Below are 24,529 nucleotides of genomic sequence, written 5' to 3'. Positions count from 1 at the left end.
AGGTGGTACACACCTTGGAGTTGCCTGGCAAGGGGTATATTGTTGAGGGAGGGATAGGAACACCAACTATCAACTAAATCTTTACATGGTGTAAAGTTGTCATAAATATTTTCATATACAGAAGATTTTGACTACTTTGAAACTTCATGTACGGAAAATATTTCCACCCATCCAAAATAATGTTATTTTTTCATCAGTACTTATTTGGCAAAGAATAAGAAAAAAATACATTGGAAAGGTTAACATAATTCCCTTTGCTGTAATTAATTAATGAATCTATTGTATTAAAATTCAACATTTTTTTATGCATCTGTATGTAAATGGTTCCTATCCCCCATTCTGACCCACCCCATCTACAAAGACAATAGTGAAGCCATTTCCTTGATAATTTGTTGAGCAATGTCAAGGTCAACTTACTACCATTCTCATCCCTTTCACCATTTTGTTTTGGCTTCTTTTCATTTTCAGTCTTTTTTTCCAGGGTTTTCGTTTTGGCTAGAACATCATGGCATGAAGGATGGAGGTGAAAAGAACTAGCTACATCAGTGCAGCTTCATACACAATCTACATCTTTCCAAAATATCTCTACACACAGAAAGAGTATATATTTGAAGGACTTACAACAACTGATCATAAATTATTTGAAACGTTTTAAATCAAATTAAGAGCATTAACAGTTTTTAAAATGCCCAAAAATTATGAAATATATTATTACATGAGGATGCAATCAGTGAGGAAATGAACTGAACTAAAGATCGGCACAACGAAAACAGCATTCTCCAAACAAAGAAAAAAACAGAAGCAGGTATACCTTCCTCAGACCTTGTGTCTGAGATATCATCGGGAAACTGGTAGGTAGGACGGTAAGTATTTTCATCTGAAACAGTACCACCTGTGTTTCACTTCTATTTACCTGTGCAACTATGCAAAGTGCTGTACTGGGAAATGTAAAATTTTCAAGAGCCAACTTCTTAAACTATTGTTCCAAGTAGAGGAAACCAGACTAGGCAGCTGAATGTCTCAAGGGGGTGTCAGAATTATGAAATTTTGGTGCCCATCACAAAATTATGGGGTTTTAATCAATCACAACCCTAACCCCAATTGACTCATAATCCATTTCCTGTTTGATTTTCTCAGATAAAAATTAATTATTTATTTGTGAGCTGTAAAATGTGCAAAATCATTTTCAAAGTGACTTTCTTGAAGGGTATTGTCCAAACTGATAATCAATATAATCATTCATTAAATTTGTTCACTTCCTGAAGACTGACAAATATATTTCTTTCCAACACATTATCATCTGCTTTGAACATAACTCAAAACAGAATATAAGCACATACTGAACTATATGCAAGCAAAGCAAGTGGCTTAAGTTAACCATATTCCAAAGAAATTGTATTATTAACAAAACAATGAATAATTAATGACAATTTAATTAACAAATTTAAAATCGACATGCAAAATAAACCTGTACCATGCACATAAAACCAAAACAATCCCTGAAACAGAAAAGCTACATGTGTATTTCAGTAAAATTGTACAAAAGCAACCCCACACCATTAGCTGTGTGAAAAATGGCCATCTATAGCAGCGTCACATGTCACAGGACACCAACCAGCCACATGTATTAGTGTACTGTAGCCAAATAACATATATCTTACCCAGATCTTTCACTGGAGGCAGGAAGAAATATAGTAACAGATTAATCAAATGAACAATCACAAATTCCATTCAAACATAAATTAATTTCAAAAGTTTCTAAAAGTCAGGATACAAATTCCAACCTGTGTGAGATTTTGAGAATGTTTTTGGTGGAATATATAAGACATTTGCAACTGTTTTATATGAATTTGTTTTCATAATTGACAACTATTGGTCTTTGTCTCTGATATCTCAATATTTAGGAGTCCTAATTTCTTCTCATGTTTGATGGGTTCAAAATATCAGGTGCAGCAACCTTGACAGGAACATTGTCATAATTACTTAGGCAGCCTAAAATGACTGGTCACAAATGTGATATTCAGGCTTAGTCCAAGTGTATATTATTTAAAGAATGTATTCTAAATTCCTACTTGTAGCATGAAAACATGCTAATGAACACCTCCTTACAGTGCTATATATGCAATACACAATCTTTAAACAATCTTTTCATTTTGTTGCACAAGGCGTTTCCAGAACTGTTGGCTAATTAATTTGCCTAAACAAACACAGGATAACATCACATTTACTGGGCGAAACAGTGTTGCAATTCAGTTTATTTACCAAAATAATGTACGTGTCACACATCAACCACACATTTTAAACAGTCTAGATTGAAAAGAAAACATTCAAATAGAAAAAGTATGTCATACAATATCAGAAGTCTCTTAACATTCCAGAAGAAATAAACACTTGCCATGCATCCTTCTACAGCCCTGCACACACATGGCACAAAAGCATGGCATGTATTAAAGAGTCAAACACTGGGATTGTGGAGGGGTTTATGCTGCCTTTGACAATATTTCAGCACAATCCATCACAGTATTAGACCTAGGAGTGGAATCAACTTTAGCTATGTATAACACATGCACAAGGGCCTAGATTTTTTAAGCTCTCTTAACGTTAAGATAGTCATAAGTGCCATACATTAACATTAACTTAGGACTATCTTAGCGCAAAGAGAGCTTCGAAAATCTAGGCCCAGACTTGTATCCATTATAGACTGAAGTTGAATAAAGTACTGAGACAAGCTGTTGGGAACACAAACATGTTTGTCATCAGCCTTTCTGGTACACTGGTTGACACAAACATGTTTGACAACACACCTGGCATGTACCATGTTTCACTTCTCACAACAAGGTGCCTTGATGCACACAAACATGTCTGACCTCTCACTACAAGGTACCCTGATGCATACAAACATGTATGACATCACCTTATCTGGTAGAATGGTGCACACAAACATGTTTGACAACACCCTGGCAGATACCGTGTTTCACTTCTCACAACAAGGTGTCTTGATGCACACAAACATGTTTGACATCACCCTGCCAGGTACCCGATGCAATTCACTACAAGGTACCCTGATGCACACAAACATGTTTGACTTTGCACTGCCTGGTACCGGATGCATATGTAAGTCGGGGTCATGCACTCAACAATCTACAGCAACAATTACAGGCACGAACAGCTGTTAGGCAATGTGTATTTCAAACCAGGAAATGAACGCTCTCCTCAGGAATGTATTACTCACTGACATTTGTGTGTGGTAGAGGCTCAGTATTTTGAAGTAATTTTCAAGCTATACAAAACTGTGCAGTAAGGTCAGTTATTGATGTCTGAGGCTCATGCACTGATGGTAACGGGCTATCCATTGCTGTTGACAATGTAGACATATTCTTCAAACAGCCAAACATCTGACAAGACAAACATGAGGGCCATAGTGTTGAGACTTTCTGGCATGGTGAAGGAAGGCATCAAGAAAGGAAGGATGCACATTTGAGAACGTCGCCAGAAGTGACACAAAATGGATCTGTACCAAGGATTTTCAAGCATCAATGACTTTTCACTGATAAAGGCTATGAATAACAATGAGTGAGTGAAGAAGTACGGTTTTATGCCACTTTTAGCAATATTCCAGCAATATCATGGCAGTGGGGCGCCTGAAATGGGTTTGATACATTGTACCCACATAGGGAATCAGACTTGGGTCTTCAGCATGATGAGCAAATGCTTTAACCACAAGGCTATCCCACCGCCCCTAAAAATATCAATGAAGATGACGCACGAATGCTACTATGACATGACACCATCAGTTCAGTGTTCATGTTTATGGATGTGAAGCATGGTAAAGAAATCTGCTGAATGAGGGAAATATGAGCTTAGAAATGGGTTCTGCATGACAGAGGTACGAGTTATGAAATGACTTAGCAATATCTTCAGGCTTGAAAAACGTGTGGGAAAGATGGTTAGTGAGGAGTTGCCTCTGTAAATTTACAGAAGGGATTCAAGTATATCACAATTTCTACAAGCAGAATGGGGTCTACACTGACACAAACAATACTACCATGCAGTACTACCAACTGGGTTAAACTACACAGTTCTTACTGGATTCACCGAGGTTGACTATGAATGAGTAAGACTTTATGCCGCTTCCGACACTATTCAACCAAAATCACATCCAGGGATCCCAGAAATTTCCTTTACATATTTTACTAATGTGGGAAATCAAAGATAATGGACATGGGCACAGAACTATGTCTTCTAACATTTACCCAAAACATTGAAAACCTACCAGAATAAACAGAAGCATGGCATATAAGTTGCCAAAAACTAAGCAGATATCTGGTTTAAAACTTTGTCACAATATATGTCCAAATGTATGTGCAATTAATGATGTTGAGAAAACAGAATGACAAAGAAATACAGTTTTAGAAAATGCATGAAACAATGGAAACCCAAAGAAGAATGTGTCCTTCACAGCAACATGGACACAGAGTGTGTTAATGATGTTGATGATGATGATGATGATGATGATGATGGTGATGATGGTGATGATGGTGATGCGTTTAGATGTTGGATGGGTGATCTACACAGACATGCTAGATATGACAGAACTGACAGGCCACTACAGAAGAAATCTTGCTGGGAATGTAGTCATGTGACATCTCATTATTTCAACCTCTCCCATTGACAAACAGCATCATCCTTAATTTGTATTAAATCGTTTGCAAAACTTGCAAAAGGAAATAGTTTAAAATTAATTTCAAAGTTTCAGTAAAACTATACATTCCACTACTCTGGCCTATCAATTCTTTCTAACAAACATTCAACATAACCCGAATGCTTTAAGCACCTGCGTCCTCGAAAATGGAGTCTATGAGCTTGTTAATTCCATGTATCCCATCTGCAAAAGACCGGTGCACATTGCATAACTATTCCTGAAGTGCAGACAACAGCCAGCACCAGTGCAGACATCACATCAAGGGAGATAATTACAGCTATACATGATACAGGACAGACACTGGGAGAAAGCTTGGGTGTATGATGAGGAACAAGAAGTATTTTAACATATCTAAATATGGAACTGTCTGAAGGTGTCTAAATTCTCAGTGTCATACAATAATTCATATTCATGTGACTTTTTTAATTCCAAATTTGTTAAACATCGCAAAAACTTTTGCAGATTCTTTCTTGATGAAGTCAGTCAAAATAAACATAATAAAATAAGTATAGATGAATCTCCATCCAACTGGAACATTTTCTTTCATACTGTTACTTTCGTTCTTAAATTATCACATTCAAATAATTTTAGCATTAAATTCAATCTAAAACATACTTGGCCATAAAAGTCCAGGCAAAACAACAGGGGAATGATTGATAAATATATTGACACGTATACGCACTGTGCATGTTCAAGAGTGCATAATAGATAACAGCAAACACCAAAACACTGCAGCCATACTGGACCACACTATGTCAGGAGGTGTCTATACTGGGAGTGAAAACCAGACTGTCTGCAGGAGACACACCTACACATCTCTCACTGTCAACCCCATCACAACAGGCTCCAAAAACCTGACTATCACAACTAGAGGCAAAACAACTGTTTGTGGAGCAGGGCTTGGATGATTACAGCAGTGGATATTTTCGTCTAGAATCAACCAAAGCTTTCGCAAGAAAAAAATGAAGAGGTATAAATAACACTTTCAGACAGTATGAAGCCATGTTACGCTAAAAGGTTAATTAAGGAAATACATGGAAGCTTCTGTTTGAAAGTATGTCCTAACTTCCAAAGGGAAATTTGTTTGATCATTTAAAAATGCAATACCAATTAACAGTACCCCTGTGCAATAATACTGATTACTCCTGCATTTTGAAAACAACATGAGAAATGGTGTCGGAACATCAAGAAATTCTGTCCACCACTGTAATGAATCTCCATGCCATACTGTACGACTGAGTGGCAGATGGACACCCACCTTCCTTTTCCTTCTCAGACCGATGTAGACTCTTGTACATCTGCTTGTACCACGCATGTTGGTTCTCCTCATCAATGTTCTGCAAATGTTGGGTTAATCATTTACATTCACTGACTATGTGCTGGATTAAACTAAAAAAGCACATCTTGTATCAAGATTTTTACAAGAACGTCATATTACGAGGCAGACAGGCCAGATTTCTGAGCTCACAAAGTGTATATGATGGTTGTAAAAGCTGAAAAACTGCATGAAAAAATCAGATGCATACAATACCACACACTGTTTCATTCTGGTGAACAAATTGCAGAGACTATATAACTTGTGATTGTAAAAAAATGTTTTCCTTTATTTCAATGTCTACCAAACCATTCTAAAAGATAGCACACATCTTCTTTATTCAAAATTCAGGTTTCACGAAAATGTTTAATCCACAAGGATTTGAATAATCATTCTTTCTTTAACAAACAAATCAAAGCCAATATGATCTGCAAGTGCATAGAAGGGCTCTACACTGATTCCAATGTCTGCCATACCTTTCTAAAGGCAAGAGGCACACCCTCTTGATCTAAGGGACCGATTCCATCATATTTCTTGGGTCGATGCTCAACAGTTTTGGTGGTCGTTGTTTCCTCCGTGGTAGGCTGGGCATAGTAGGAGTCTGTGTGTACCTGGTTGCCGTCGACAACCTCCTTCTTGCCCAGGTACACTGCACCTTTAGGAATCTGTCCCTCTGGGAAAAAAACAACTGTTACTTACATCATCTGTAGTTTCCATTTCGAACATTTAGAAGCTGACGATAAATGAAATGTTCAGGTCTTACAAAGTCTCAGAAGAAGGAAATGATCTTCAGCAACAGAGCACATGATTAATGCACATATTTCCTTTCTCATATTAAAAAGCATAAAAACTTAAAAGGAAATATAAATAGAATCGATTGCACAGAAATATTAGAATAAAATTATAAAAGATGAGAAAAGACAAAAAGTTTAGCCAAACCCAGAACATAACCACTAACTAAACAGAGCTAGCAGAAAGCGAATGTGCCGAAAAAAAAGTTGTGTGATCACAGCAAATTGCTTTAAAAAAATAAAAATGTTGCGAGTGTTTTATACCCAAACCAAGGAAAAATCAACATAAACAGAAACCTAGCCCTAACAATATGCAACATTTCTCCACCTCCAAATAAATGATAAACATGGACTAAACAGTAATACATATTATACACAACAACAAATTAGTGGTTCAAACACAGACAGACAGATGATTTATTATTATTATCATGTCAAAAGTTATTCTGGATCTCTAAAAATATCATTACTTGCAATTAAAGAAAAATACATCATAATTTACCTTTTAAGGTAGTGCAAAAGCAAAAATGACTTTCAAGTCAAAATTGCAATAGATGTATCTTTAACAAAGTAGACCTTTTTCAAGGTGCAACCTTTTTCTGATTTTGTTCAAACATGTGCAGCACTCGTGTTAATGAAATACAAGTGATTCTGAAATTGTTTTGAATGACAGAAAATATGCTCTGATCAGTTCCCAAATTGTAAAATTTTCTACAATTTCAGAAGCACTGTTGAAATAATTATTTTTCAAAGCAAATGTAGCATGCTAGAAAACTTCAAAAAGTAAATGTGATTTGAAAAATAATAATATTAAACAATGGTCGTTAGATAAGAGACAAAATGATGATAATGCAAGGATTAAAATAGCATTATAACACACAAGGAGATTTCTTGAAAGAAGATATTGCTTGAAAAACAGCATGATAATATGATATTCATATATATGTAACTATCTTCATTTTTAAAAGGACATCAGTTACATTTCTGTTGGCCATAACAGCATTACAAGCAATATTGTTCCTTCAAGAGTAGTCTCCCCTTGACCAAAGAATGAGCATCAATGATGAACCAGGTTGTGAATCACACTGAAAAAAGATGATGATGTTATGACAGAATTCATGATTGGACCTCAAATTGTTAGCTGGTCTGCTTGGGGAAACTTCATTATTTCAGCAAAAGGTTCAGAAACTCCATTCAAAAACTTGAAATTATCAGGATTAACTCAAAATGATACAACTTCAAACTGAATTTTTTTTCATCTGATTGCACGAATTTCTTCCTGGGAATTCAAGAAATACCAATAACAACTTTGGGGTCAACAGTTGTGGTCAATTACAGTACAATATCATGACTATAGTGCAAGCAATGCGTGAAGCGATCTACTGTCCAATATGTCCAGAGTAGCTGATACAGTCTTACCCGCATCCACCATAATTGGTTTGTCTAGTAAATTCTCATCAAGATTTTCAAGTTCTGAAAAAACATGGATGATCAACAGCTACTGCTTTCAAACTGTGTGTATCCTTTTCCTCTGGGGAAATTTTTTTTCTTCCTTGAAACAATCTATATAATATTTTTGTGTATCCATTTCGTCTTGGTCAAATTATTAAATTTTCCTTCCTTGTCTAAATATTTTCAAAATATTCTCTCATGGCTACAGACCATGTAACTATCTGAACTTTCAATTACATGTATACAAATCTGTATTCCTTTTTTTCTGAAATTACAAACTATAAAAAATGACACATCTAATTACTTTTCCCAAATTGGTTATGAATATACTTTTCAAATTTGCTATGCCCTCAGCCATAGATTTGTTACAAAACAATTTTCCATACCAACTTTTTAAACATTGACAAAAATAATTTTATGATTTTTTTTTTTCAAATCTGCTATGCCCTCAACCAAAACTTTGTTTAACTCTCCATCTCAAATTTCTAAACACTGAGAACAATTTTTTCATGAATATATCTTTTAAATCTGCTATGCCCTTAGCCAAAGATTTGTTTAAAAACAGTTTTCCATCCCATATTTCTAAACATTGACAACAATTTTTTCATGAATATATCTTTCAAATCTGCAATGCCCTCAGCCAAAGATCTGCCTAAAAACAATCCCATATTTCTAAACACTGATACAATAACATCTACACATCCTGTTCTAGGACAATACATTCTGGTCAACAATATTCAAAGCATTCTTAATGCTCCCAACTCAGTTGGTGAGAAGTGCACTCAGTTACCAGACAGAATAGATATATATATGTGGCTATATATTGTGAAACAAAACCCATCACAGGTAGTAAGAGGGAAGTCAAAATGCAAAATGAACATAAGTCAAACAACATTCTGTCCCCCTCATGCACTAGGAGGGTTAAGAAGAAGATACCTGTTTTCAACGTTTTTATTCGACGTTTTGGTTTGAAAACTTCATCGGGTATATCATTGTCCAATTTGTTTTCCAAAAACACACGAGCTACAAGATTATACACAAAAGCTTCAGTTGTTTGTCCTGCATATATGATAAATCTAAAAAAAAATTCATAAATTCTTATTTTGTAATTTATTGGCTTATTTTAAAATTTATGTTTTACGCCATAGGAAGCTATGACATGATTGCAAATAAATCATTATGGTTTTTATTTTAAAATGTGAAAATTGGTCTTGCCTAAAATGATGTTTTGAACATGAAAGAAACACATGTATAACAAAGCATAAGACAATGGTAATGATACTGATAAATAATTTACAGAATTTCAGATGATTACAGAATAAAATTGTGAAGAAAGAGTATTTACAACATCTATTTATGAAGTATTTTTTTCTGAATCTGTAACATTTATTACAAGAAGAACAGGAAAAAAGTTTTTCTACACTTAACATCAACATTGTGATGTGTTATCAAGAGATAACTCAACCAAGATTGCTGCTGCACTCACCTCGACTCTTCTGCAGCAAGGTGATGTATGGACTCTGCGTTGGAGGTAATCTTAGATCATCTTTTTCTTCTGCTAATGCACTACTGCTATCTACGTTGCCGTTCATATGAGCCGTGTCCCCTACTGAGAGTCCCGGTACAGAGTTTGTTGTGACACTACTGGACGGAACAGACGAAGGCGTCACGGATATATCACTTGCCACTCGTACATCAAGTTCCGGTTTACTCCGTTCTTCGGGCTTCCATGAAAAACTAGGCGGTTCCGATGTGGCTGAAGGAGGGTTTGAGTACTGGAACAGACAGATAAAAACTAGCAATAACTTGTCTTGAGGACCCCAGTGGAGCATTAGATCCTGGTTTTGTGTTTAACCCAAGACATCGTGACAGGAAAGCGTCACTATTTTAATATGAACTTAAAAACTCAACATGAAAAATCCTACACATTATAATGCATAAACCATACTCTACATTTCCTTCCACAGTTTTTCAATTTTTCAGGCAAACGTGTTGTCATCATCTAAAAACACACCGTTACAGGAAGTGGTATCAAAACATTTACATTCAGGTGTAAATTATAGCATTCACATAAGAGAGCCAAAGAGAAAATCAGTAAAATAGGAGAAAACCTATGTACAATCAACCCAAAACTCAGCCAAAAACATGTTCATACCTCACAAATAAAACTCCCACTGCTAAAACCATGTCTTCACATGTGTTTAAGTTATTTGACATAAAACAGGGGCTCCTTTCATGAAGTAACCTTTACTAAGGTTACCCTTAACTCCCATTCTTTAACACTGCACTAAGGTTACTTTAGTGACCTACAATCACTGAAGTGCCTTGTGAAAGGAGACTGGAATAACTTTGACCATATGACTGTGTTGCAAACTGCATACGATGTCTTTCACTTCTGAATGATACTCAATTCATAAGTAACGTCATTAATTTTGGGCTTCATTAATGACGGGGATGAACAAAGCATCCAAACAATCTACGCCTTATTACTAAATATTTTTGTAAAACCAAGCACGGTTCTAATTATATCATATATCATGGTATAGCAGTTGGAAATGGGAACAGTAATAATGCAGTTGATGGTCAGTCACTATTGTGGTGAAACCTGTGTTGGGTGCTAGACCAGGGATCATGATCAGGGAATATTAGTGAGTCAAACCCATGATTTGCAGATCAAGCATATGTCGAGGGCCTGCAACCCTGTACAATAAACTGCAGGGCCTAGATTTTCGTAACTCACCTACCGCTAAGACAGTTGTAAGTTAATGCTAATGCATGGCACTTACGACTATCTTCGCACTATGAGAGATTAAAAAATCTAGGTCCAGAGCTACATAGAAAAGGACTCGTGTCTCTATGAAGAATGAAACAAAATATGGTTTTGAAAAGTCAAAAGAAGCATCCATAAAATCCCACTATTTCTCCTCCCTTACATGCCATTTCTCCTGGGAACAGTTTTTCGCGGAATCTGGCACCTATTTCCCAGCTATATCCTGACACTGGCTAACACCAGCATTGTAATCACTAATAAATACTTAACATCCATCATGACTTACCTGTTTTGGCTTAGGAGATATAGTCTTAGATGTGTCTAGCTTTACAGGTTTGAATTCTTTCCTGGCTCGAGCGGGACTGCCTCCTGGCGTCCACACTGGTGCGATATTTTTTAGGCTTGGCTCTTCTTTCTTTCCTTCTGATTTGGGCGGTGTGACATCTGGTCGGAATTTTGATGGTTGAAGACCAGGTGTCCACACACCTGTAAAACAACAGATTTTGATTGTCTCATCTCTCATTTTCTCTCTGTATATTTTTCGATAGGTCATGTATCATTATGATACTAACTCACTCATTCGCGTTGAAGTATGACGAACAGACTTTGTACTTGATGCCGTGATTAGACACAATGAACTGATAACTAATATACATACACAATACTGACTTGAAGTTTGGTCAGTCAAACGCCTGATCCCGATTTCTTGATACAAATATATTTTTGACTCAGGTTAGCGTTTTTACTCAAATTTGAGGAAAGGCAGGAAAATTCCCAGAATGAACTCAAACTGGTATCAAAATCAAATTTAGAAGACAATTTGAGGTAAGTGGCTAGATTAGTTAAGTTGTTTGGGCCAAGTTAAAAATTCAACTGTTTCAAATTGTGAAACTTTGAAATTTAGGTAAAAACTGTTTGTTTCAAGATAAAGGGTAGAGAACTAATGAAGACAAAAATTCTGAATTCAAAAATTTCCTCCTCGACAATATGTTGTCAGATTCTTCTAAAAAATTCCACTGAAATCAGCTTTCAGTCAAGACAAATGGGATTTGATGAGATACTGATGTAAGTGACACAAACCTGCTTTAGCTGATGATGGAGATGACCCTGATCTTTGATGGGAAATACCAGGTAGTGTGGCAGCTTGAGGTTTGTCTGTGAACAGATTCGTATTATATGACATACCCAATATTCAAGACACCTGGACAGAGAAAAGCCAGATTTATGGATGTCAATTTCTTTACTGTAGATAACACTCCATTTCAGAGCGTACTGTGTTATCCCTTTCCCAAAGAAGTTGACATCCATAAATCTGACTTTTCTGACCTGATGGAGGAGCAAGCATATGCTCTGCAACGTTGTTATCCACAATAAACAAGCTGACATCCATAAACCTGGCTTTTCTTATGCTTTCCACTTCTAAATACCCTTCAAAGATTTAACATGGACAGAGGTCTGTAGGTCACAGTACTTGGTAGGTGGGTCAATGGTTCAGTAGCACTGAAAAAAACTTTTGCACTACAAAATCCTGCCTTTGGACAAATGAAGTAAAACAAGAAATAGAATTGGTCTGGCTTATTACACAAGACAATAAATGTAAAAGTGGGTGGGGTAAGGGGACAGTTATTTCTACTGTCGATAATTAAAAATTAGGAAAGGCTATTATTTTCAAATTTGAAATGCCATTACACATGCATGTATCCCTGTCAAATGCAGACCTCAAACAAAAGGAGAATACATCCACTATGAGATGACACTGTGTAAAGAAATACCCTTTCCAGAGACGAGCCTGTCTACAGGCTTAAGGCTGTAGGGCACCCATCCACTATGAGATGACACTGTGTAAAGAAATACCCTTTCCAGAGACAAGCCTGTCCACAGGCTTAAGGCTGTAGGGGACCCATCCACCATGAGATCACCTTGAGTCTACAGGGCTACCCCTGTCAGAGAATCTACAGCTGTAGGAGATTCGAATACCATGAGACCCTCCTGTCTGGAGAGCTACCCCTGTCAGAAACCGCCCCTCTAAAAATCTACAGCTGTATGAGACCCACTTGTCATGTGACCACCCTGTCTAGATAGCTACCGTTGTAGGAGACCCACACACCATGAGACCCACCTGAGTAGGATGCGTTGATGGACTGTGATACAGGACTACTGAAAGAGTCTTCTGAAACAGATACACAAATGCTGTCACTTACTGCACTCAATGGTGGTAGAAATACAGAGTCAGCAAAAACATATGTACACATCACATTTAAATAAAAACTAATCACTAGTTTCAAACAAATCAAATACATGTAACTCCAAACATGACATGTAATAAGCAACTGTCTCATTCTGCTCACTCAAATGAATCCACATGACATTTGTGTCTGGTTCATGATAGCAGAAACTATCGCAATTAAATCTGTTTCCGAAAGACTTATATGATGAATCTTCCCTTCCCTGACTGAGGTCAGATTCCTTCACAACACACAATAACATATAACCTTATCTTTCAGAAACCTTATTATCTAACGAGAAGAAAACAGTCCTACCCCACTGAACAAAACCATCCATCCTCCTAGCAGCCATGTTTTTAAAATACAACCATTTTTTCAGCAACCTAGCACCCTGCTACAAACCTACATATTTTCCTATCATATTCCTCTGAATTAAACCCTTTCCTAGATAAGGCTGCAAGGTTTAGATGTGCACTAGAGTCTAGATTAGATACATCAGGCAGTGTAGGAAGGCCTGTTCCCCTACTGACTTGTCCTACCAGGGAGCTAAGTCACAGCAGCTAACTACAACACTATCAATGTATGGAAGTAACATAAGATAAGGGAATATATACCTCCGCCATGAAAAATACCAGACCCAGTTCTTGATTACAGATATCAACACTGATATTTTGAAGTTTGTTATTATTAGAAAGAGATTTTTTTTTAATTTTGTTTAAAAGTTTCAGTATCAAACCAGAGTACAGACAAAACTTCTTACACATAAAACAAAGCTGAGAAGTTCACTGAAATACCCACAAAGTGATACTTAATGTCAATGTTTAACCAAAGCAAAATGTGTATATGACATATTATTACACATAAAGACTATTAGTATTTCAAACCTACAATTGTAATAACATCTAAACTTGACTTCATTCATACTCGTGTGTTAACAGAATTCAACTTTTCCCTTAAATCATTTCATTTTGAAATTGGAATATAAAATATTTCCACAAAACAGAGTGACCCTGAGTATTTCATCTGACAAAGCCAGTAACCATCACTGACACCTTGTCAGAATTTCCCGATCTACAGTCGATGTAATACAAGAATAACAGCTCTTCCCTGAGTACATGTAGGAAAGCGGTTCCCCTTCGCATGGCTTCTGACCTTTATTGAGCGGTATGGCATTACACTGATGAACGCAATCAAATGCAAATTGTCTATGGGAGCCAACAACACTGTCATGATAGTTGGGGTATTATCAATATTGATAATACATAGTAATAAAACATAAAGGTCAAACGTAACAATGAGGGCAAACAAGCTATATCTCAGTACTCATGTGATCTCTACTGTCTGTGTTGAGCAATCCTCAAGGGATACCAACATGGTTTGATTACCCTGTAAGACTCACAAATGAGCACATCAAGCAATACTGTATACCATTTGTGTTAGGGACACTATGATAGAAACTAAACTCAGGAGTCTGGAAGGATGGCAAACACCCTTACCACTAGGCCACCAATAGTTCATGTCACACTGGAGAGCATAAAACAATTAGAAGGCCTAAAGGAAAGGTAGCACCAGTGTAATTAAGTCTGAAGTTTACGAACTTTGGCACAAACAGCTTTACAAATAACACAAAATTACTACAGTCGTGTAATTAATTCAGACACTGCTGAGAGTTGTCTCCTCTCACTGCCACCTAACCAAATACTGGTCAAACTTCAAACCTGAAGTGACCAGCAAATCCAAAACTATTCTGTTAAGTTTGATCACTGGATGTAAATATTTGTCAGAGTAATCACTATTGATGTATATGTGATTTAAATGTAGCTGAGTCTAATTGTTTTTTTACCAATATTCAAGGGCAAAGAGTGAAAACATTTGGCATGAAGGCACTGAAACGTTCCAAAGCACATAATTTCACTTTTACCTTCAAACTGAATTAAGAAACCATTTTATAATAAGAACGTATACTCTATAAATACTACACTTTATGAAAGTTCTGCACAATAAATACAAAAATCTTAGGTCAATAATCCTTTAAATTGTGAAAAATACAAATGTTAAACTGAAAAAAAAAATCAAAAGAGGTTAGACAAGTTGACAAATACTTATGCATATACCTATCATAGGTCAGAACCTAACAACGGTATGTAATTATCATCAACATTATAAAATCTAAGATTCTCTCACATTCCTACATACACAATCACCACGTCATTCAACACTAACTAGTCAAATAACTACAACACTTCTATATCTACTATCTCAACTTGGGTGGGAAAATGCAGATCTATGTATATGTCAATGGTCTGCCATTTACAGGTGATTATTAATTGTGAATATTAGTTTTCATATAAATATGTACTTTAATTAGATGCTCACTGATCACCATTGATGTTAAACTACAACATTAACATACATAATGGACAACATAAATTTGTTACATTTCATGTGAGATTTTGATTAGAATGTGCTTGTCAAAACGCCTTACAGTTTACAATTAGGCATGTCTACATTTAATTGTTACAGTGTTAAGACAACAATAGTCTACCTGTTAAAAAGCCAGATAAATTTCTGAAAATTCAATAAGCATGGGTGCGGGAATCAGCATATATAGGTTATCACAGCCAAACTGCATTTTTGAGGCAAATACTTGAAATTCCCTTTCGTTTCCGAAAACATGCATCCTGGCATCTTCATAAGGCCGGAAGCTTCTACATGCAGGATATGCATAGGAAACACTTTCATCTCAGAGAGTCCAAAATGTAGATTCTTTCTAAATCATGTATATAAAGCACCAACCAATATAAACATGGCGTCTTGCTGACTCATGCTACTAGAACCCATAGGTCGTCTACATTACATCAAAGGCAATGTCACAACACTAATATCTACAGGATGAATGATGACACTTATGGTGATGATGAACACTTGCAGAATGCTAAATGATCATATGAATGAAAACAATTTTTACTGGATAAATATTTTCAGTTGGTGAAATATGATAAGTAAAAATAATCAGCTTAATGACTTTAATCAATACTAACATTTTTAAAAACAACAAGTTACAAGTTGAAATATGAAATGTGGGTTGCCCCAAAACAAATAACACACTTTTCAAAAAGTTAAGTGTCAGTATGTGTGTGTGTGTGTGTGTGTTAGTTCCATGCAACTACATGTAACTCCATGGCACACACAAACACCGACCATGCCTTGGGTGAGTCATGTGATTGGTCATGTGACTTGTGCTCCATTGCCATGCACTGCAATCTTGCTGGACTGAGCAAGACAGTCATCAGTCAACCAATACCTGTGTTGCAGGAGCTGGGACCACCAAGACCAGCGCTGGGACCAGCACTGGGACCAAGGCTCAATCCAGATCTATCCTGGGACGCTCCTTGATCTGGAAGCACTCCTGGGCTCCTTACTCCTTTTTCCTCATGGACAACCTGGACTGGAATCAGTGAGTCTTTGGAAATGATTGTGTCTCTCGAATCGGAGCTCGTCACATTTGAGCTCGGAGGTGACCTGGACTCAGCCTCCAGTCCTCCCAACAGGTTGTTTGAGAGGTCTGTGTTGGTCCATAGTGGCTGTGAGAAGTCCGTTTGTTCTGTGTCTCTGGATGCCTGAGGCTTGAGTTCTGGCTGAGTGAAACTACTTTGATTTCGTTTTGGTTCTATGAAGCTTCCTACGGTTTGATCTGGTCTACGATCTGGTATATGCTGTTCACTAACAGACATGTTATTTTTAGTATCTTTTATTCCAACAAAGTCAACTTTCTTGTGTGATCTAAGTGGCTTTATGGTCGGAAGTGTGGAATAGAGATTGAAATCAAAGTGTCCATCATCATCCCTAGCATCAGTTGTCTCTTCTTTCTTCCATGAAGATTTCTTAGCAGGTAAAGTGGCGTATGATCCAGCACCATAATTGGCAGAATCAGTAGTAGCCCTTCCGTAATTGGAAGACTCTGGTGGACCACCACCATATTTGGTAGGTTCTTTGGGGCTTAAACCATATTTGGCAGACTCTGTGGGACCACTACCATACTTAGCATATTCCTTGCTGCCTCCACCAAAAGTTGGGGGGTCTTTAGGACCAAATTCATGCCTGACTGGCACTGCCTGACCACCATTTCTAATGGGCTCTGATAAACCAGCATTTCTGCTGGACTCTCTAGGATCACTGTGTCTCATGGGCACAGGCGGTCCATCCTGTTTATTGGACATTGACGGATCCCCAAGTCTTGTTGGCTGGGATGGACCACCAAATCTTGAAGACTCTAGGTCTCGAGACACTGGAACTTGTTGCTCCTGAGACCTGGATGGCTTCTTAACTTGGAGGGTGGAATATGATCCTGGGGCAAAAGTACTGTTTTCCAGAATTTTGGGACCTGAAGGTTCCTCCTGAAGCCTATGAGACTTCTTGACTGGTAAGGTAGCATAAGATCCTGGAGCAAAATTTCCTCCTCGCTGGTCTGACATGCCACTCTGCCATGACAGGAACCCTGAATTACCAACAGGGGGCGTACCAAAACCCAGCGGCTCTCCCTCACTGGTACTCCTCGAACGCTTCGACTCAGGCTTTGGCTGAGAAGTCTGTATAGTAATTGGAATAACCCTTGCCCCTTCGTCCACACTTATGCTTCTAGAAGGGGTATAGTAAGGTGCCGCTGGGGGTTGGGGGTGTGAATGTGGAGTCTGAAACTGGGTTTGGTGTTGGTCATAGCCTGCAGGCTGTCCTGACTGCTGATACTGGGGATGGTACCCTTGTTGATGCCCCTGTCGTGGAGGTTCAGGAGACAAGGGTCGAGGTGAATGGGGTGTTGGGAAAGGTTGACTAAGTTCTCTATGTCTGTCATATGGGGGTGGTTGGGGGAATGGCTGTCCAGGAGGGATGGAGTAAGGCTGGCCGTGCTGAACAACATACTGTTGACTATAGGATTGACCAAATGGGCTCTGTGACATTGCTGGCAGTGGTTGTTGAGGTGTGGGTTGGCCATAGTTTGGCCTCCTATCTGGTCCAATAGTTGGCACAAAATCTCTTGGTCCCATCTGCCTCTGAGTCATCTGGGGCTGCTGTGGAGGATAGGACTGGCCAAACTGGGGCTGTACTCCATCACGGTTTTGTGTCTGTCCGAATGAGGGTCTTGAGCTCTCTGCAGCAGGGGATTGAGGGAAGTTTTGTCTTGCTGGTGGTGCTTGGCTTGATGTCCGTGCAAGACTCATATCAACTTCTACAGAGAAAATGAAATTGGTGAATACTTTGAACTCAACAAAAATGAGTGATGTAATAAATATAAATCAAACACAGTGCAAGAACTGAACAAGAAGTTGGAACATAACTGAAATACCTCAAAAGCATCTTTCACAAAGTCACCTACTGTAATGTTTAATCTTGTTAGAAATTCAAAACACCTATGTTCCAACTTTTACTAAGGCAGTTTTGCATGAAAACAGTACACATGATTTCAACTGTGTACACATGATTTTGAGTCACTGACTTACAGAAGCATGTGATGAAAGGAGATGAAAAACTGCCTTAGGTTACGATGTACCAACAGAACAGAACCAAACTGTAACAACAACTGAAGACATTCAGCAACTGTAACCATGTGTAGAGTGTAGGAGAGGGAGCTGCAATCTTCCCTCACAGCTGATACATAGAATCATCCACCTGCTACTGGCTACCTGTACACTCTGGGGACTCAACCCAGATTAGAGCATCTTCCCATCGGTAAACTTACCTCAAATTTTCAACTCAGAGGAATCATACCATCAGTGATCAAAATTTAGAAAAATCTTATGATCAATGAGTGTCCACCATAATGTCTTTTTCCAGAACCAAAGGTCTTTACCAAATGACATCAGACATGTCCACTACCTTTGAATTTTCATAATACATTTTCAACACAGCATAGATGCTGTTGATATTGGTCTGATGACACCCTCATTTTTTCTCAGTCAGCTGAAAAACATTGCACTATGGTTTCCTTTGTGAGACAGTGATGTCTGCTTTCAATGTCTAATCGTCTGTGGTCAGCTGTGACAAAAGATAGATTCAAAGCTCTGATGTTACGGTTTTGTTCAAAAGGTTTCAGTTATCATTCACTAACAGATTATACACTAAAACCTTTTGATTCAAAAAGTAACAGCCTGCACATACCAAAAATTCTACTCATTCAGTCGCTATAAACTTGTATTGTAGAAATGACTTAACACAGAAACAGTCAGTATTACTTTGAGTGGAAAAGTATGACATGAACCAATTTTGCATAAGATGTTATTTGTCAAAAAAAATTATAAAAAATAGAAAACACACACTTGTGTATTATCAAAGAGTTTGGCAAACGTGCACTCCAGATAAGCCTGCATTGCGGGTGTGGTTATCTGAGGTCAAAGGTCAAGGTCACTCAGGGTCAGGTCATTCTTGAGGTCATGCTTCATGCTGACAGAATACAGCATTCTACCTTTGACATCTGCACCCAGCTGTATTAATTTTTCTTGCTGCCGTAAGAAGAGGTCCAAGCCTTTTGAAGATTTGCCCTTTGAGCCTTCCGTAGGTGAGCTACCATATCTGGAGCTTTGCTTATGCTCAAAGCTCGAGACAGGCATAGGTGCTTGCTTAGGAACTGGCTTAGGGGCTGGCTTAGGCATAGTTTTAGGTCCACTTGAAGCTTTTGTTGCTGACCACATTGGGGATGAAGCAGTTGGGTTGCTCCTTGCCATCTCTGACAATCAATTTTGAAATTTCAGTTAAGTCTGATACAACTTAGAAACACCCGTACAATCAGTAAATACTGAATTTGGATCCATTAACATATTTCATCTCTTACAAACAAAACGACTAGTGGTCTTTGGACAGCAGCTTGCATATGGCCTGGGAAGTATTACGCAGTCATGGCACGCCTGAACTCGGTCACAGCAAGATGGTTGAAGAGCATATTACAGCAACTACAAGACGTTATCAAGTAAATCAAACTCCATCTTTGAATCATAATCTAAAATAAGCTTACATGCAAGCTACACTTAAAGCTGTCAATGTTTAATTTGAATCAGAGAAGTAGTGTGTACATCTGAAGCAAATTAATCTCTGTTAGAAGATATCATGTTCAGGACAGACAGGACATTCAGCTGAACAAGGCAATAACTACATTGAAGAAAACCATGTCAGTAGCAAAGACCCCACCAAAAGTTAGTGGAGATATATAGAAGACTAAATTGTTCTCTTAATGTCTCATGCAGAGGTATTAAGGTACAGAAAGGCTACTTGTAAATGGACAAGATGATCTAGCAGTGACATACAAGTGACCAAATCACCAAGCCTGACCACCAATCAATTCCATGACCAATGGTTCCAGATCTGGGTGCCTTTGTACAAAGCCTTACTAATACAACTGTCTATGTTACTGTCTGGAAATTATGATAACCTTTGGGTTATGATTACTTTGTACAACAGCAACGTGTTCTGAGCCAGAGATATGGCCTTGTCCAACTGGATGTCCTAGTGTGTTAGCACCATGTCCTACCTACTACAAGCACTACAAGTGTCTGAGTCTTTACTTCTACCTAAACATACAGCAGTCTCACAGTACATCAAGTCTAGTAGATGGGGAACATCAGCAACATCAGTACAACATCATTAGGTGTTTTGTTAACACCATGAACAGACTGACAGAGGATACGAATGGAGCTACGTCCAACACATCCTCCGAAAGACATTTTTGATAGTTATATCAAACCACATTTTAAAAAATCTTCAAAGTAACAGTTAGTATTTATGATCAGATAATACCATTCATCAGGGAATTCTACACATTCATTCAAACTTGAAGTCTTTGGCATATTTTACAAAGGTTATTCAGTACAGAACATAAAGGTATGTCTTTATGGGTTATTAGCAATCAGGACTTGGCAGTTAAATGATATCCATGAGTTGTTTTGGGTGAGCAGTATAGACATGGCACTAGTTGGTTTTGTGATTCACAGGATGATGTCACGCATATGCAGACAGTGTCATGCTTCAAGTTCACTCAGTGTTAAAATACCTATTGGAATATTGACAACGCCCTGGGGATCTGGTTGGTCTGAAACAACACCAACAACATAAACAACATCCATCCATCTTGTTACATATTTCTGTTAATGATCTCTCAAACTACAACAATCTAGTACAAACATGTTATTCTTGGTAGACAAATGTCAACAAGTAATGTTATGTGACAAGGAATGAGTCTTTAGAAGCTAACAATTCTGATTAAAAAATCTTTAACCTGCACAATTTTTGTTCAGTGAATTAGTGAAAATAATATTCTGCAGAGCTTGATGATACAACAAAAAGGCTATGAGAATTTCAACTTAAAACAAAACAATGCTGCATTCTGGGAACATATGTTGTGTACACCTCACACCATGCATGGAGAATCCTATTGCATTCAAACCTTCCCAAAAGGAACTGGTAACCATTCTGAAACATTTTACAGCCAACCACTGCAGATTTAGGAGACGGGCACAATGTTCAACATTAATGGAGAGACCTTATCTTTATAATAATTTTTTTTATAACATACAAGATTAAGTTACGAAGTTTCAAAAGAAATCTATCATCATCATCATCATCATCATCATCATCATCATCAAAACAGGTCCACAGCATCAGTTCCAGTCTAAAAGAATCTTGGTACTGCTCTCAGAACATGAAAATGAAAATCAATAAATAACAAAGAATACAAACCATTTAAAAGCATTTTGTTTAAGAGATTTCTGATGTATGAAGCAGCTCCAAAACAAACCTGTTTGTCTATACAACAGTGACCTTGACCAACTCTCTATCTTGTCAATGAAGCACTTAACTTCCCACAGTCTAGCTGATGTCCTAAGAACCAAGCACAACTGGACAACATAACAGGATGGACCTGAGCAGATTATGTAAACGCATGTCTGACCATAACTTTCATCCATGTACACAGAGATACACAGCTAGTGGTGCTTCCATCACAGATCAATATTTGCAGGTTGTCTCCAATCTGACAATGGCATCATTATCAGGCAGCTCATATGCAAGCATACATCACTAATGCTCAACACCAGACCCTGACAGGAACCACTAGGATATTCTGATCTTCAGAACGTGCAGACTTTGCGTCTATCTTTGGCCAGAACATGCTGGTTTGATGGTTACAATGTCCTGGGACAAGGGGAAAACATTTCACCTCCACAGAAAAGAGTATTGATGCTATGTCACGTTTCAGTTTCTTTTGGACACGATTCCCACCGAAAGAGATGAGAAAAAGCAAGGATCAGGTCACTAGATAATTGAACTGTTATTACTCAGATTGATTCATGATCTCAAAGTTTCAACACACTTCAAAAAGCAAACATTTTTTACCCTAAAGTGTCCCATATAATTCAACAACGCAAGATCAGCTACTGGGAGCTATCCACTTCTGGATGCAGAAAGCAGGCTATTGTCTACTGTTCTTCCTCAGATAACATTGCCAGCGTTATAAAGCACATACATAGACTATCCACACCTTCATTTTCAGACGCTCTGAAGACTTCCCTTTTCCCTTTTACTAAACACTGAAACCAAACACTAAAACATATTGAACATAAATACTCAACATTCGCAAGGAAAACCGAATGTATACGCTTCACAAAGTCCTGGTTGAGTGATCAAGTATCTGAGACACATTATTAAACTTCCTTGACACTTAACACTTATCGGTCCGACTGATTCCTGCAGTACTTGTATAACCATGAATATTATTGATCATGCATCTGAGGGGATCAGGGAGTTGCCACATGCAGCAGGAGGTCAGGCACAGCCAGACAGTTAGACTGCCTGAAGGTCACAACTCTACTTTAGAGGAAGCTGGTTACAGACAGCTGGATCTACAGAGGCATACTGACATCTTTATACATTGCCCCTTCTAGTACACTTGTGTGTGTAAGCAAGTTTGGTTTGAGGTGCTTTTGAAAGGTATTTCTGGGCATCAACTTCATGAGGGAGAAGAGCCTGAAGTGATGCCAGATTTTGGCATTCATCACTTAGCTCAATCCATGAATATGGACAGACTAAGAAACATAATATAGGTGAATCTCATATTTGGAGAAAGCCTTATAGTATTCTGGCAATGCAAAGGGGAACAACTCTGCAAAGATTTTGTGCATCTGTCTGCACATACTGACACACTGTCCTTCTCATACCAAGACCACAGTCGATATCAATTTCTCTCACCACTTCATGTTATCAGAGATAAGTATAACTCCAAATATCACCTGTCACAGAGCTTCAAGGTCTCCATGGTTGGGCAAATTTCCAAGGGAGGATGATCACAAAGCACATGCAGTTGAGGGAAACACACCTACAATCTCCACAGACCAGGGCTAAAGGCATGCAACCAGTCCCCAGATGCCTAGCACAGGAGAAGCAAGTCCTAAAGATCAAACATGATAGGCGGTATGGCTCTGTTTCTTCACACCATGCAGGATGCCTCACCATAAATGTGTTATTATTAACAATAAACAATAAGGATTCTAATCAAGTCAAGCTTTCAGAACTTGTTACCTGACAAGACAAGATGATGTTATCATCAGTGTTTGGTCTGAATATGTCAGTCAAGATCAATGCCATCATTAAAGGTGTTTGTGAGTTAGTATTTATGCAGGAATAGGCACAGGTGTGTACAAGGAAATTATTTCACGGACTAGCACTTTGATGACATGCAACCAGAGACATGGAGTCAACTTTTAGTACTGATGTTAATATTTAAGTGGGAAAATAAATATCTAAGTGGGAAATACAAAGGGGGACTACATTGGACCGGAAAACAGGCAAACTGGTTACAATGAACAGTTTCCACAATATATGGCAGACCAAACATGCCATAATGCTTCTACTGTATGGCAGATGAGGCATGCCATCACTTGTACCTGTACTGCCTGCAGGGTAGCCTCTTCTGTCGGAGGGCTTGGAAGACACGGGGATGTTGATGGGGGCGGAGTACTTGGGCCCCGCCCCCCTGGGAGCTCCATGATCGTTCATACCTAGATAGGCATCAATGACATGATTACCATAACACTATCATCAACATCTATGCTTAACACCATGATGCCATACTGAGTGAGCGAGTGAGTGAGTTCAGTTTTACGCCGCTTTTTAGCAATATTCCAGCAATATCACGGCTGGGAGACACCAGAAAATGGGCTTCACATATTGTAACCATGTGGAGAATCGAAACCAGGTCTTCGGCGTGATGAACGAACGCATTAACCACTAGGC

The 24,529-nt window shown here is 38.0% G+C and overlaps 1 protein-coding gene across 12 annotated transcripts in view; it reads right to left on the bottom strand.

Annotated features, from left to right (window-relative positions):
* The window catches only part of LOC137284579 (sorbin and SH3 domain-containing protein 1-like), a 171,532-nt gene that overhangs the window by 49,605 nt on the left and 97,398 nt on the right, over window positions 1-24,529 (bottom strand). For 4 of the 12 annotated variants that reach the window (XM_067816437.1, XM_067816439.1, XM_067816443.1 and 1 more), the window contains exons 5-16: window positions 24,181-24,294; window positions 16,560-18,482; window positions 13,150-13,200; window positions 12,111-12,185; window positions 11,317-11,516; window positions 9,747-10,035; window positions 9,197-9,283; window positions 6,494-6,690; window positions 5,961-6,039; window positions 4,835-4,885; window positions 812-877; window positions 418-495 (exon numbers count right to left, since the gene is read on the bottom strand). In XM_067816437.1, coding sequence (XP_067672538.1) covers window positions 418-495; window positions 812-877; window positions 4,835-4,885; window positions 5,961-6,039; window positions 6,494-6,690; window positions 9,197-9,283; window positions 9,747-10,035; window positions 11,317-11,516; window positions 12,111-12,185; window positions 13,150-13,200; window positions 16,560-18,482; window positions 24,181-24,294 — 3,210 coding nt within the window. Of the gene's footprint in view, window positions 1-417; window positions 496-811; window positions 878-4,834; window positions 4,886-5,960; window positions 6,040-6,493; window positions 6,691-8,227; window positions 8,282-9,196; window positions 9,284-9,746; window positions 10,036-11,316; window positions 11,517-12,110; window positions 12,186-13,149; window positions 13,201-16,559; window positions 18,483-19,715; window positions 19,977-21,293; window positions 21,333-24,180; window positions 24,295-24,529 lie in introns of all 12 variants that reach the window. The other 8 variants (XM_067816435.1, XM_067816433.1, XM_067816434.1 and 5 more) reach the window with 5 other exon arrangements.

This window comes from Haliotis asinina, chromosome 5 (assembly GCF_037392515.1).
Source record: "Haliotis asinina isolate JCU_RB_2024 chromosome 5, JCU_Hal_asi_v2, whole genome shotgun sequence".
Classification (NCBI taxonomy): Eukaryota; Metazoa; Mollusca; class Gastropoda; order Lepetellida; family Haliotidae; genus Haliotis; species Haliotis asinina.
This window is presented reverse-complemented; position numbering and strand designations above follow the sequence as displayed.